The sequence below is a fragment of the Eumetopias jubatus genome, unplaced genomic scaffold (assembly GCF_037043125.1).
Source record: "Eumetopias jubatus isolate StellerSeaLion01/CBP00866 unplaced genomic scaffold, mEumJub1_p1.0 scaffold_13, whole genome shotgun sequence".
In the NCBI taxonomy this organism is placed as follows: Eukaryota; Metazoa; Chordata; class Mammalia; order Carnivora; family Otariidae; genus Eumetopias; species Eumetopias jubatus.
In genome coordinates, this window is record NW_028274819.1 from 67013045 (window position 1) to 67026366 (window position 13322).

The following is a 13322-nucleotide window of genomic DNA, read 5'->3' on the forward strand; positions in this document are numbered from 1 at the left end:
TTTTGTTTGTGGAGAAAAAATTCCTAGTCTAACGTGAGCCCTCTTCCTAAATATGGACTCTCATAGTCACTGGTTAAGAAAAGGATATCTTTAAGAAAATTTTGAATGATGTTAAGTCAACAGCAAAAACCTAATTTTGAAAATGATTTGCGACGAGTATAGCTGCCCTCTGCAGCTAATAATCTTACCTCCCTCTGTAGCCACTGCCAACTTGGTAGTTGGGTACTAAGATGGTGTGGACATGTGCAGGTTTAGAACCTAATATAGTTAAACATACAACAGCTAATTTACCTCACTTGTTGTACTGTGATTAAAGCTAATATGATCATGTGTTTTGTATTTTTCCTTGCCTATGATGTCTGGGCATCAGAGCAAGAAGCAGGAAATGTGCTTCATGGAAGAAGACCATGCGGAAATGAAGCGTGGTTATCACTCTACAATGCAGAGGGACGCAATTCCCTTTTTGGTTCATATACCAGAATAAACAGCAGGTCATAAAAAGGACAATGGACCATGAAACCAAAGACCTGACTCCTTTATCTATTAGCTTATCGACCTGAGCAAGTTCCTTTCCCAGTTCCTGATTCCAGTCTGTAAACTGGGTAAAATGTGGATAACACCTATCCAACAAGCCCCAAAGTTCTTTCAACAATAGGATGAAAATATTTCTAAAGCACCTTCACAAACATACAAAATAGTAACAATAATAATAATAAAGTAATTATAAAAGGAACAAGCCGTAGACCTGAAACAGAAGATCCACTCAAACACAAGAGACCAATCAAAATCTGTGATAATGTTAAGGAAGTTAACTACGGAAGTACAATTTCCCAGTTTATATGAAAATGGTTTAATAATAGTGAAACTCAGAAACTAGTAAAATTAACAAAGTATATTGGCTAAAGATATTTTTTTCCAACCATGGCAAATATAATGCAGACACTTATCAATGCAAAGTCTTTAATCCCTCCATCATGTACTCTGAATCCTACTTACTATTTAATATGAAACATAATATAGTCAGAGATGTCTTTGGCAGAATAACCACATGCATCAATGTGCCAAACACAAGCATTTTCTCTCTTTATACTTACCTGACTGAAGACATCTGATCAAAGACAAAAATCAACAATTTTAATAAGTAGTTTATCAATAAGAGTCTAGAAGGTAACAAAAGGTACAAAGATAAACCTTTTAGGAAATTAAGTTAAAACAAGTAAAATTTACATTTTATTAAATCAGCAAATATAATCACCTGCGTATATTTTTACTAGCAAAAAATAATGATACTGATGATAAAGAAAAACGAAAGAAAAAAAAAAACGCACCTCAGACCAGAATACCATAACAAAAAGTTTTGTGGAAGCTGCATTTTATTTGAAAATCCACCCATTTTTGCTAACATACATTTTAATATTGTAAACAAAAATAGAATCTGCAGAGACAATGCAACAAGTATGCTTAAACTCATGTACAGAATTGCTTTCCTACAACGAACTGTCCTTCTTAAGGCCCCTCTCAACCAAAACGTTAAGATGTATTTACACAAAGCACCGATCAACAGTGCAGTTTATTTCTTCGTTAACTAAACTCTTGGCTAGACATTAACTTTAAAGATACTATTTCCCCTTATTTAAAAGGTACATGATCATAACATGGCATGAGCCAAATAAAAGGTTTCAAGGATTTTGTCCCCTTCCCTCCCCCCATAACACCTCCTAGAGTTTTACTGTAAAGAAGGAAAGTCTTGAAGTGAAAGCAATTCCTCACATTCATTTTGGAAAGGCCCTAATGTCAAATGGAAAATAATGACATGCCAAGCACAAGCAGTAAAGTTCCTTCCCAATGCACTAATGCTGAATTTAAAATGTAGTGCTTTTCCTAGTCAGTGAACTGTTCCCTTGCAAAATCCTAGGCACAGAATTGACTATAAGGATTAATGCATTTATAATGCTTCCCTAAATCCCATAGAGACTGAGAATTCTTAAGCGATTCGGACCTATGGACTTGCCTTAAAATATTTAGTGCTCTGTATGTCAGCTGAAAAGCATTCTGAATCAGATTCACTTTTATGGATAAAAATCAAACATACTGTGTACATCCATACTCATTTTCATAAGGAGGTCTGATACAATATTAATGTTATGTAAATTGATAATCATAAATAAATACAAATACTTAAGGAATGTCTACTGCAAACTGAATATATAATTTTTTTTAAAAGAAAAGTTAATTTTAGTTACTGTTTCTATATCTGTGAGGACTGGAGAAAAGAAAGATACTGCATAATTAAGAATTATGATTTTGATCCCCCCAAAAGAGTCCTATTGCATTACAGTAAAGGACACAGCTCTTCTCTCCAGGCAGCTTTTCCAAATACAAATTTCACACTTTCCAAATAAGGGCTTTTCTTGGTAGGTTACTGATTATGGGTATTAATAAGAGTTGAAAGAACTGAAGGGTTAGTCACCAAAAAGACAGATCTTAGTCTGAAATCATGGCAATTCTTGGCTTTATAAACTGTATTGATACGTTCTCCTATAGACTAGTCCCAATTTCCTTCATGGGCCTTCACTGGGTTACTGTAGCATTCTAATGGAAGAAGAGAGTTTTAAGAGACAGCAGTTTGGATTTTGCTGGAAGTAAAAGTATTTGCTGCTTGAGCACTTGTCTTTTTGAAATAATTCCATTCTCTTCCATCTAGTTACATAAACTGTATCTGGAAAAAAAAAAAAAAAAGAGTGTAAGTTCATTCACTGCATTGTAAGATGTCTTCTCACAAATAAAAATGCTCTGTGGCTTTTACCATTCAATTGGCCCAGAAATGTTTACTGCATGTTTATCACAACCCTGATTACAAAACCAAGTCAGTATCAGCTCATCATGTGCCAGCATTCAATATCTGAAGCCTAATTAGAGGGACTTCCAAATATATCTTTCTAATTACTAAAAACCAAGAGACAGGGGAAGAAAAAATAAATGAACAATTTTTCAATGACAAGTTCAGAACATCTGTCCATGAACACAAATATTCCATGTGAAAATCTCATTCAGAGAAGCACAATATGACTTATTATTTCCAAATGATATCATAAAATTAGATAATTAAGGGAAGAGAAATATTATCCTTACTAAATCATTTCTTTACTAATATAAATAAAAATCTGAACGATCTACAAAGGAATAGTTTTCAATAGGGCCTCATGTTTGCTCAGATATTTCACTCAGGATATCCCTTAAACTGTTCATCCAAAGACATTAGTGAAGTAGATGTGCTAATAAACTTGTCAAATCAGAAGATTTTTCAACTCTCAAAGATCTAGAAGCTCTATCTACATTGGGGGCTAGAGCACCAAGAAGAACAAATTTCACCACCTTCCAGCAAAAAGAGGCAGTGTGGATCAAACAGAATTCTTCCATCAAAAAGGGCATAAAGTATTCGTTTGCCCTTAACTTAAAAAAAAAAGTCTGTTTTGGGGAAAATGTTACTATTTTTAAATGAAAAGGCACACATAAATATAACACTTTAAAAAGAAACTATTAAAATGAATTCTTCACAAATCATGTTCAGGGACATTATATTCAAACTAGAGATGCTCCTAGTCAAGCTCTAATCCAACATGCAGAATTGCATTGTTCTCCATACAACTTTTAAGACTGATGAAAACACCCAGTTTTTAAGGGTGGTATATTTGATCCCATCCATCTGCTGTGAGCAGTGGATGCTTGTATGTAAACATGAGAGATGGTTCTTTGATTTCACACCTTCTAATTATGTTAAAAGTATTTTCCAAAAGTTGTTTGTCCTTAGGTCCTATTTTGATCTATTTTTATTCTTCACCTAAAGAATAGAGGAGGAGGAGGAAGAGCGAGAACCTAGAGTTCTTTAAAGAAACAAAGGAGAAGAGTGAACTGTGTTTAATATTTGATAAACTTTTAAAGTATTTAAGTCCCCATCTCACCCAACAAGCAGCAATACCTAAAGTGATTTATAAGAAATCCTCCAAAGAGAGCTCTGCAAAAGGGTCCTTTCCTGAAGCTCTGTGAGGACTGTGACTGGAGGGGCTGGATGCTGCCGACAGCTGGGGGAAAAGAAGACAGAGAGAGGGAAAGAAAAAAAGATCTCTGAATGACAGAACATGAAAGCAGAAAATGTAATGAAAGAAGAAGTGGTTTTTGTTTTGTCATCTTTAATAAATATAAAGACAGCCTTTGTAGAAAATGGAATTATTAAAACAAAAGTTTCAATCACATGTGAAGTTAAAGGTATCCAATGGCATGTGTTTTTCAGAAAACAAATTGTTTCTGAAATTCCAAAGGAATAAAGTCTTTTTACTCAAAAAGGTTGATAAAAGCTGACCCACAGTTAAGACTTCTATTGTGGGTGGGGGAAAGAGGGGAAGAAAGTGCATAATTGTGATTTTTTTCTTTTTGATTGAGGAAAGATGGCTTCCAGTGTGTCCAGGCTATTTGTCAAAAGCTATGCAAACTCTGACCTCAGTCCAGACCCAATACATCCATCCATAATAGTCTTTCCTTCTTTCCTAAGAGGTGGAAAGTCTTGTCCTCAGTGCTCATACTGTTTTCACATGGAGTTGTCTCCTGCTCTTTCTCTGGACATGCTGTAGCTGATGCATATACTCTGGGAGGTAAAAGTGACTTTAGAGGTCACCTAGTCTAACTGCCCGCACATGCCCTGAAAATAGGGAATACTTAAGATTACTGATTCTGTTTTCTACTTGATTACATTTGCTTGATTCTTGGAATTAGCTGCTATCGTTTAATTTGAATATATGGTGAGGCAAATAGTTTGTTAAACTCAATAACATATCATTAGTATTCCCTCAAAGACAGCCAGTTCCTGAAGAATAATGATGTTCATTTTCATATGTGTAGCTCCTTCACCAAACCTAATTTGAATATTTCAAACCAAACCCAAATCCTTTTAGTTTGGAACAAACTTTTTTTTTTCCCTCCCCCCTGCATAAGACTGCAGAGGCATGCAAGTGTTATGAAATGAGCTGTCCTTTTAGGGATGTTCAAGTGAGTATTAAATCGAAGTTGACTAAGCGGGAATATATCAATTCATATTTCCAACATTCAAATTCTATAACGAATTTCAATCCTCATCATCTGTTTTTGCTGGTTCAAAGTGATCTCATTTCTACCTTTTGATTTAAGAAAAGCGCTACAGAGAATGAATAGCCAATGACTTTCAGCAAATATTACATCACAAGTATACGCAATTTGTTGTTGTGGATGCCAAAAGCAATTTAAAGGTTTGGAAATCATCTTCAGTTATTTTAGTGGTTGAGCTATTGTCCTAATCCATACCTTGCCCTCAAAAATAAATGTTCAAAGACAATGGGAAGAGACAACGGAAAGGATGATGAACTTACACAGGCAGCTACAAATGGTAGGACGGAGCAGCAGTCTGGATTTGGGGATTCAAGTAACAGCCAGTAGAGACAAAGTAAGGTACAACACAATTGGAAGGATGTCTCCTCCTCCCCACTTCTGACCAACCATGGATGACCATTCAGAAGCAGAATGATTTTAAGTAAAGTGATCACCAGTCACTGAGAGCTGGACAGAGTCTAAGATTAACTGGGTTTCTCTACAAAACAGATTTTCTCTTTCACTTGAAGTTCAAACAAAAACACCAAAAATCCCTTATTGTGGATAAAGTGCATCCAAAATCTCAAGTTTCTTACGAGAGCCCCACATTAAAATGTCTTAGTCATGTTTTCATGAGGATGGCAGTCTGAAGACCCGACAGTCCCAGAGGAAAATGCACGAAGAATATGCTAAAAGGGAACACTTCTATTCTTCTGAATGCGTGAGTGCATACTGCTAGAGATATGTCCTACAGGCTTACAAATGTTAGAGGATCAAGTTCCTTGGGTAGAAAAAAGTGCCAGATTCTAACTAATGCTTCCATTCTGACTTAAATTAGAAAAATCCACATACCTATAACTTTCATTTATAAATATGTAGCCAAATTAAAACATGAAAAAACAAGACCTAATATCCCTGTAATAAGCTCAAACTTATTGTAATCAAACTCATCTCAAGCACATGAAACAGTGGCCCAGACTGCTTTGGCTGACCACAGAGTGCTAAAGGCAGGGCCATGAAGCAGCCCTGGACCACCTGTGCCCACCTCTTCCTGGCACCTGCATCAAAGCACAGGCACACCATGCACTGTTGAGAAAGTAGCAAGCTCTGAGAGTAAGTAAGGAAAAAGAAAAGGAAATATGCTGCAATAGCCCAATTACTGCTCAAGGAAAGCAGGAAGAACAGAAGAGCATGAAGGGGCCAACAGGATCCTGGTGGGTGAGAAGCAGTGGGATTGGAAAAGTCTGAAAAGTCACCTGTAAGTAAAAGAGCTGACCTTCCTTTACTTATCATTCTATGAGTAAATCAGAGACTATGTAGGGCTGCTAATACTAGGAATGTGTGCTCTCTTAAAAAAAAAAAAAAAAAAAAATCCTACTACAAATATGTCATCACAAAAAACCCAAAACATGGAGTGGGGAGGGAGCACAGTCAGTTAAGTGTCCAACTCTTGATCTCCACTCAGGTCTTGGTCTCAGGGTGATGAGTTCAAGCCCCGCGTAAGGCTCCATGCTGGGCAAGGAGCCTATTTAAAAAAAAAAAAAAAAAAAAATCCAGGGGCACCTGCGTGGCTCAGTTGGTTGAGCATCGGACTCTTGATTTCGGCCCAGGTCATGATCTCAGGGCCATGGGATTGAGACCTATGCTCAGGGCAGAATCTACTGAGGATTCTCTTGTTCTCCCTCCCCCTCTGGCCCTCCCCCACTCGAGTTCTTCCCTGCCCATAAACAAATAAATGAAATCTTTAAAAACTAAATAAAACCTGGCCTCTTACTCATTTATTTCAAATATCCTCCATACCAACTCCCACAGAGCTAAAAAATTAGCACAGCTATTATTCAAATTAAACTGACCTATACCACAACTGAATATGCTTTCAAAGAGTAGTCACTCTTACTGTAAGTCTAATACAGACATAGTCTTCCTTTCTCATTTTATAGGAAAATAAAATATTGAGAAATAGTGAAAGAAGAGCAGCATATAAATAGAAATACTAAGATTTATAAGTAACTGATAGTAACTCTTAGCTGAAATTCCTCCACCCTTTCCCTTCATTCTAATCAACCTTTAAAATATAATGTTGAAATGGGAAAAAAATTCTAATGTTACCCATGGTTGTAGCATGTGTTTATTATAGTTGTTGTAGCATGTGTTTATTATAATAAAGGCAGAGTACAGAAATCATAACTTTAATAAAAGTCAAACATACTTAAGAGATTTAAAAAAAAAGAATTCTAGCAACCAAATGTCATAAAACAAAAATGGTTACTCCTTCATCAAACTCCTGTTCAACACCAAAGAAAGAAAATTTCAGGTCAGAACAAGAAAATAACAGCAGTCTCAAAGTGAGACTAGTGCAACTAAAAGCTTACAGGAGAATAAAGAATTGAGTTATTTAAGGATAAACTTCTGACATATCACTAGCTGTGCTTAACATTCTTGGAGAAGAAACTCTGTCACATCTTTTCTTTCCATTTGAATTTTGCAGTCACCCAAAAGCCTGGATACCAAATAGCAATGCTGTAGAGACTCACTTTGTCTTTGTTAGAGAAGCAAAGTCAACATCTTAAGAGAAAAATGGGTATACTTCCTTTGGGATGACAGTTTTATAGAAAGATAGCACTGAATCTAATCCTGCCTCTTCTATAAATGGGGCTTAAATATATCTAGACCCAGTATTCTATCTCCCTTTAAGACTGTTTTGAGGATTAAATGAAAATATACAAAAAGCATCCAGTACACTGCCTGGCATATATTAGTAGTTCAAATAATAGTAGCTCAAATACTAGTTCAAACTTCCCTATCACCTACAATCAAATGCTTATCTATTCTTGTATAAGAGGCCCAGCTCAAACGTCATCAAATCTGTGTCGCTCTTGTTCTCCACTGTGTTCTCAACACTCTGTTTCTCTTATAATGGTTCTTATTCTGCCATCAACCAGTCACTTGTGTGTCCGTATTATACTCACCCTTAGGCTCCTCAGATGTAGGAAACATATTTTCCTGTCTCTTGTTCTGAAATTAGCAATGACTTACACATAGGTAAGCATTCTAAAACATGTTAAATTAAAATGCTTTTTGGTGATAAAACAAGCTCTGTATAAAAATAAAAATAATCTCCAAAGTAGGACATTAGAAGAAAATACTAGAACTTCTCTCTTAATTTTTACCTGTTTAACACTTCTATTTTTGTTTTTAAATGTACCTAATATATTGTTGTAGGAATACATAATTTATAAATATACATTAACTGTATGTACAAGGGTACATGCTTAAAAAATATTTTCCTGATAATGCTGTGCAATCAAAACATTGAAGAGAGAGAAACATTGGTTATAAACTGAACACAGAGTTACAGAACATCAGAACAAGAAGTTGTTTTTGGATGTTTAGAACATAGCCAGGACACTAGTGGCACAATTGGATCCAGCTGCATAGAGATATAAATATACAGTGTAGCATTATTAAAGACAATGCTCTGGGGCACCTGGTTGGCTCACTGGGTTGAGCGTCTGTCTGCCTTCGGTTCAGGTCATGATCCCTGAGCCCCAGGATAAGCCCCGCACTGGGCTCCCTCCTTAGCAGGGCTTCTGCTTCTTCCTCTGACCCTCCCCGCCTCTAGTGCACTCTCTCTTCCTCTCTCTTGCTCTCTAATAAACAAAATCTTTAAAAGATGATGCTATTCCTCAGCTGTCTCTGGGAAGTGTGGCTAAAAGAGAGGATTTCTCTACTGTATAGAGAGGGCCTGCCCTGTATGTAGGTTCAGTCTACTGCCTCTAACAGCTGCTTCTTGGGTTTGTGTTTAACGTAACCCTGTGCTGGGCCTCTGTCCATCAGTAACATCACAAAGTTATGCCAACACTACTCCTGTCACCCTCAAAGCATTACTCATCTTAGGGGCATCAGACTACTGCTAGAGTCTATAATAATTTAAAAACTGTTAACACAGAAGCTGTAAGTTATTCTAAAATGACATCTAGGGGCGCCTGGGTGGCTCAGATGGTTAAGCGTCTGCCTTCGGCTCAGGTCATGATCCCAGGGTCCTGGGATCAAGTCCTGCATCAGGCTCCCTGCTAGGTGGGGAGCCTGCTTCTCCCTCTGCTTCTGCCTCTCTCTCTCTCTCTGACTCTCATGAATAAATAAATAAAACATTTAAAAAAAAATGACATCTAAGTCATCTCATTAGAATTATGGCAACCTAAACTGACAGTTAAAGAAAACCAAACTGGGGAGAGGGAAATAGATCACAAGATTTCTTAAACTGATGGGAGAAAATATTAACTGACATAGCTAAAAATAAACATCTTCTTATATAAGAAGTGCTTCCAAGGATAAGAGAAGTCCTTTTAGGGACGCCAGGGTAGCTCAGTTGTTAAGCATCTGCCTTCGGCTGAGGCCATGATCCCAGGGTCTTGGGATTGAGCCCCGCACCCACATTGGGCTCCCTGCTTGCATTGGGCTCCCTGCTCGGCGGGAAGCCTGCTTCTCCCTCTCCTACTTCCCCTGCTTGTATTCCCTCTCTCGCTGTGTCTCTGTCAAATAAATAAATAAAATCTTTAAAAACAGAGAGAGAGAGGGGCGCCTGGGTGGCTCAGATGGTTAAGCGTCTGCCTTCGGCTCAGGTCATGATCCCAGGGTCCTGGGATCGAGTCCCGCATCAGGCTCCCTGCTCAGTGGGGAGCCTGCTTCTCCCTCTGCCTCTCTCTCTCTCTCTCTCTCTGTCTCTCATGAATAAATAAATAAAATCTTTAAAAAAAAATAAAATAAAAATAAAAAAAGAGAGAGAGAGAGAAGTCCTTTTAAAGTCCCACTTAAACTGCTGATTCCTACTGTATCAACTTCTTACTGTAAGACAAAGTAGTAATTAAATGTGCCTATAATACACCCCTTATTTGCCATGTATTGGAAATATGGCACTCCAGCTTGGTTAAAAAAAAAAATTTCCAAACTGTGTTCCATATTTAGGCTACCCGCTTTTACCTGACTTATATATTGAATTTCCACTAAAAATGTCTAAGGAGAGAATTTTAGACTTAGACATTTCCAAAAAGGTTTACCCCTCCCCACAAAACAGAACTTATTTGGTCCAAATAAATATTTTAATTATTATCAACTAAAGTTTTATATTTCTGGGTAACACTACATTCCACAAACGTTGAACCAATTAAAGTGCTGCTGATAAATTCCTGAAGAATGATGTGGCTTGGTTCCTGTGAACAGTGTCCACAATCTACTGTGCACATGGATGATTCATGCCCTAAAGCAGACCATGCTCAGCAGGGCCGCCCTGTCACCACCGTGGCCTGTGTCCGTGTATTTATCTGACATTGTCAGATAAGAGTTGTAATTAAGGTTTCAAAATAATGAAGCATGAATTATTTACAATCAAGATTATTTGTAATGCATGCAATGAAATATAAACTGTATTAGATTAGAACAAATTAAATTAGAATTTGGGAACAGAGATAAGTACTGAAAATAAGGCAACCTTATATAATTTTCTTCTAAAAACAAAAAAGTTCCTTATAATAATCAATAAAGGAAAACAAACCTCCACATTCCTAAGTCAATTTCAAATATTATTTGATCCTTATAGCAAACTTATAAAGTACACAAGGTAAAATTACCATTTTACAGATTAGGAAACTGAGGCTCGGGCGCCTGGGTGGCTCAGCTGGTTAAGCGACTGCCTTCGGCTTGGGTCATGATCCTGGAGTCCTGAGATCAAGTCCCACATCAGGCTCCCGGCTCAGCAGGGAGCCTGCTTCTCCCTCTGACCCTCTCCCCTCTCATGCTGTTTCTCTCTCTTGCTCTCAAATAATAAAATCTTAAAAAAAAAAAAAAAAAGAAACTGAGGCTTACCCAAGTTACACAGTCAACTTGCCCTGAAACACTTGGTTAGTGAGGTGTTGACACTCTGTTGAATTGTGTCCTCTCACAAAAATCCCCAGGACCTATGAATGTGACCGTATTTGGAAACAGTGTCTATGAAAATGTAATGAAGTTAAGATGAAGTCATTAAAAGGGCTCTAATACAATGACTGGTGTCTTTATAAGAGAGAAATGCCACATGAAGACAGACACAGGAAGATGCTAGAAGTGCTAGAGCTGCAAACCAAAAAATGACTGGGGCTACCGCTTTCCCTCTGTGGAAGAAGAAAGGTAGGATCTTCCTCCAGAGGATTTGGCAGGAGCATGGCCCTGGGGCCCTGTTTTCAGCCATCAAGTTTGTGGTATACATTGTTAGGGGCAGCCCCATGACATGAACAGTAGACTGTAATGCAGATCTGTTGACTCCAAGGCAGGTGCTTTTGTTTCCCCTCTAAAATCTGCTATCCCAATTAATTTCAACTCAGCTAAAATTTATGGCTATATTTAACATACAGGTAAAAGTTAAAGTGGTAAGAGAGAAATAATTTTTTTAAAGGGACTTCTCTAGTAAATATTAAGACAGTCAGTACACCCCTGTATTTTCTATTCACACAGTGCTGTATATGGTCACTGATGTTCATCACAGAGGTAGAACTTTACAGTCATTCAAGATTTTAAGAATATGTTCTGGTTTTTTTTAAGACAAGAAATTAGATCTCTACCTTTTAGAAAGAATGTTCTTAGCAAAAACCCAGTAAAAAGGCCTTACTCTATAGATTGTCTTATTATTGTCAGCAAATGGGACTCAAGTTTTTGTTTTGACTGATTCAGGTATGCCCCAGGGACTACAGAACCACTCTCACCTATGGTATTAAATCCCCAATTCCCAAAGTAAACTCCCTGACGATCTCTTCTAGGAGGCAAGGATAAATGAGCATAATGCACTGCTGACAAGGCAAAAGGCCTTCTTAACAGAAATCCAGCTGGGCAGATCAGCTGACAGAAGAGGCACTGCCAACACCCACAATTAACACACCAGGAAGTTAAAAAAAAAAAAAGAAAAGAAAGAAAAAGAGAAAAGATTAAGAAACTAAGCCTAATAGCAAAAAGAGCCACTAGTTCTGACACACAAGAAAGTCATTAAAAAGGCAATTTTTTTAAGACTTGAATTATTCCTATATCCAACAGTGTCCCTATTTAGAAGGGTAAAAGGCACTCACAACAAGCCATTGTTTCCTTTCAGACACTTAACTGATGTCAGACTTACTTAAAACTGGCCGTTACAAACAAAACACAGCAGCCATTTTGTGTCTTTAGCCATATCCTCCATAAATAAAACTGGCAACCCTCCACTAAAACAAAACGAAACAAAAACCAATACCAATCAAGAAACCAACAAAACTTTTAATAGCCTATTTTAAAAATTAAATACCCTTACGTTAACACTCTGGTTTTTATATTGCTTTTGGGAAAATAGACTGGTATGGGATCAGAGTAAGTTTCTCATATAAGGAAGTGATAAGAATGTGACTAACATAACACCCACTCCCCCCAAGATCTTCAACAACATCTAAATTGCCTGATAAACATCCACTAAAAGAATATTACTGCACATCATAGTGACTTCAAAAGAAAACTGAAACTAACTAGATTAACAGTCTTCATGCTTTTAACAGAAAAGTTGCATAATGCAATGCAGAATGAGTTTAATAAACTATTGGTCAGCAATGGACATTTCAATGTATACACCAATAAGAACCAGTAAGATTTATATAAAACACTATTAAGAGAAGGAGTAAGAGTCCTCATTCTCTTCAAGTTAATAAACAAACACACTCATAAAAAGCCATCAGTGAGCAAAACTGGGAGGAAGCATGAAAAGAGGGGAAAAAAAAAATCACTAACCACAGGGATCTAGTATTTTCCATGTAGTCAAACATCTAGGAAGATACAATAATGCGGAACATATTTTTTTTCTTAAAAGCTACAATACTGGGCATGAAACAGAAGAACATAATCCCCATATTTTTGAGCAACTAACAGTTACATAAAAATACCTAAAAATTACAGAATAAGCCAGGACAAAAAATGAGGGGAGAGCAGGGTGAGTGTAGAGGAAGGCATAATTTCAATACTACAGTGTAGTCTATTAAATTAAAGACAATATCGTAAAGAACAGAGTAGTCTAGTCTGAGCTAAGAGCCATCTGGAAGGTATTAGCTAATACTAATGCAGCACTTAGAGTAACCTAGATATAATGTAGGACACAGAACACAATTGTTTAGAATGCCTCACTAAATGGCAGTAAGATAAACATATCTGGTAGGGCTGAG

General features: G+C 37.1%; 1 protein-coding gene across 13 annotated transcripts in view; it reads right to left on the reverse strand.

The window, feature by feature from the left end:
* Positions 1-1355: 1355 nt before the first annotated feature.
* The window catches only part of PICALM (phosphatidylinositol binding clathrin assembly protein), a 101745-nt gene continuing 89778 nt past the window's right edge, over positions 1356-13322 (reverse strand). For 11 of the 13 annotated variants that reach the window (XM_028126766.2, XM_028126774.2, XM_028126781.2 and 8 more), the window contains 2 exons: positions 3980-4082; positions 1356-2719 (listed from right to left, as the gene is read on the reverse strand). In XM_028126766.2, coding sequence (XP_027982567.1) covers positions 3990-4082 — 93 coding nt within the window. In that variant the 3' untranslated portion in view covers positions 1356-2719; positions 3980-3989. The remainder of the gene's footprint in view (positions 2720-3979; positions 4083-13322) is intronic. The other 2 variants (XM_028126780.2, XM_028126770.2) reach the window with 1 other exon arrangement.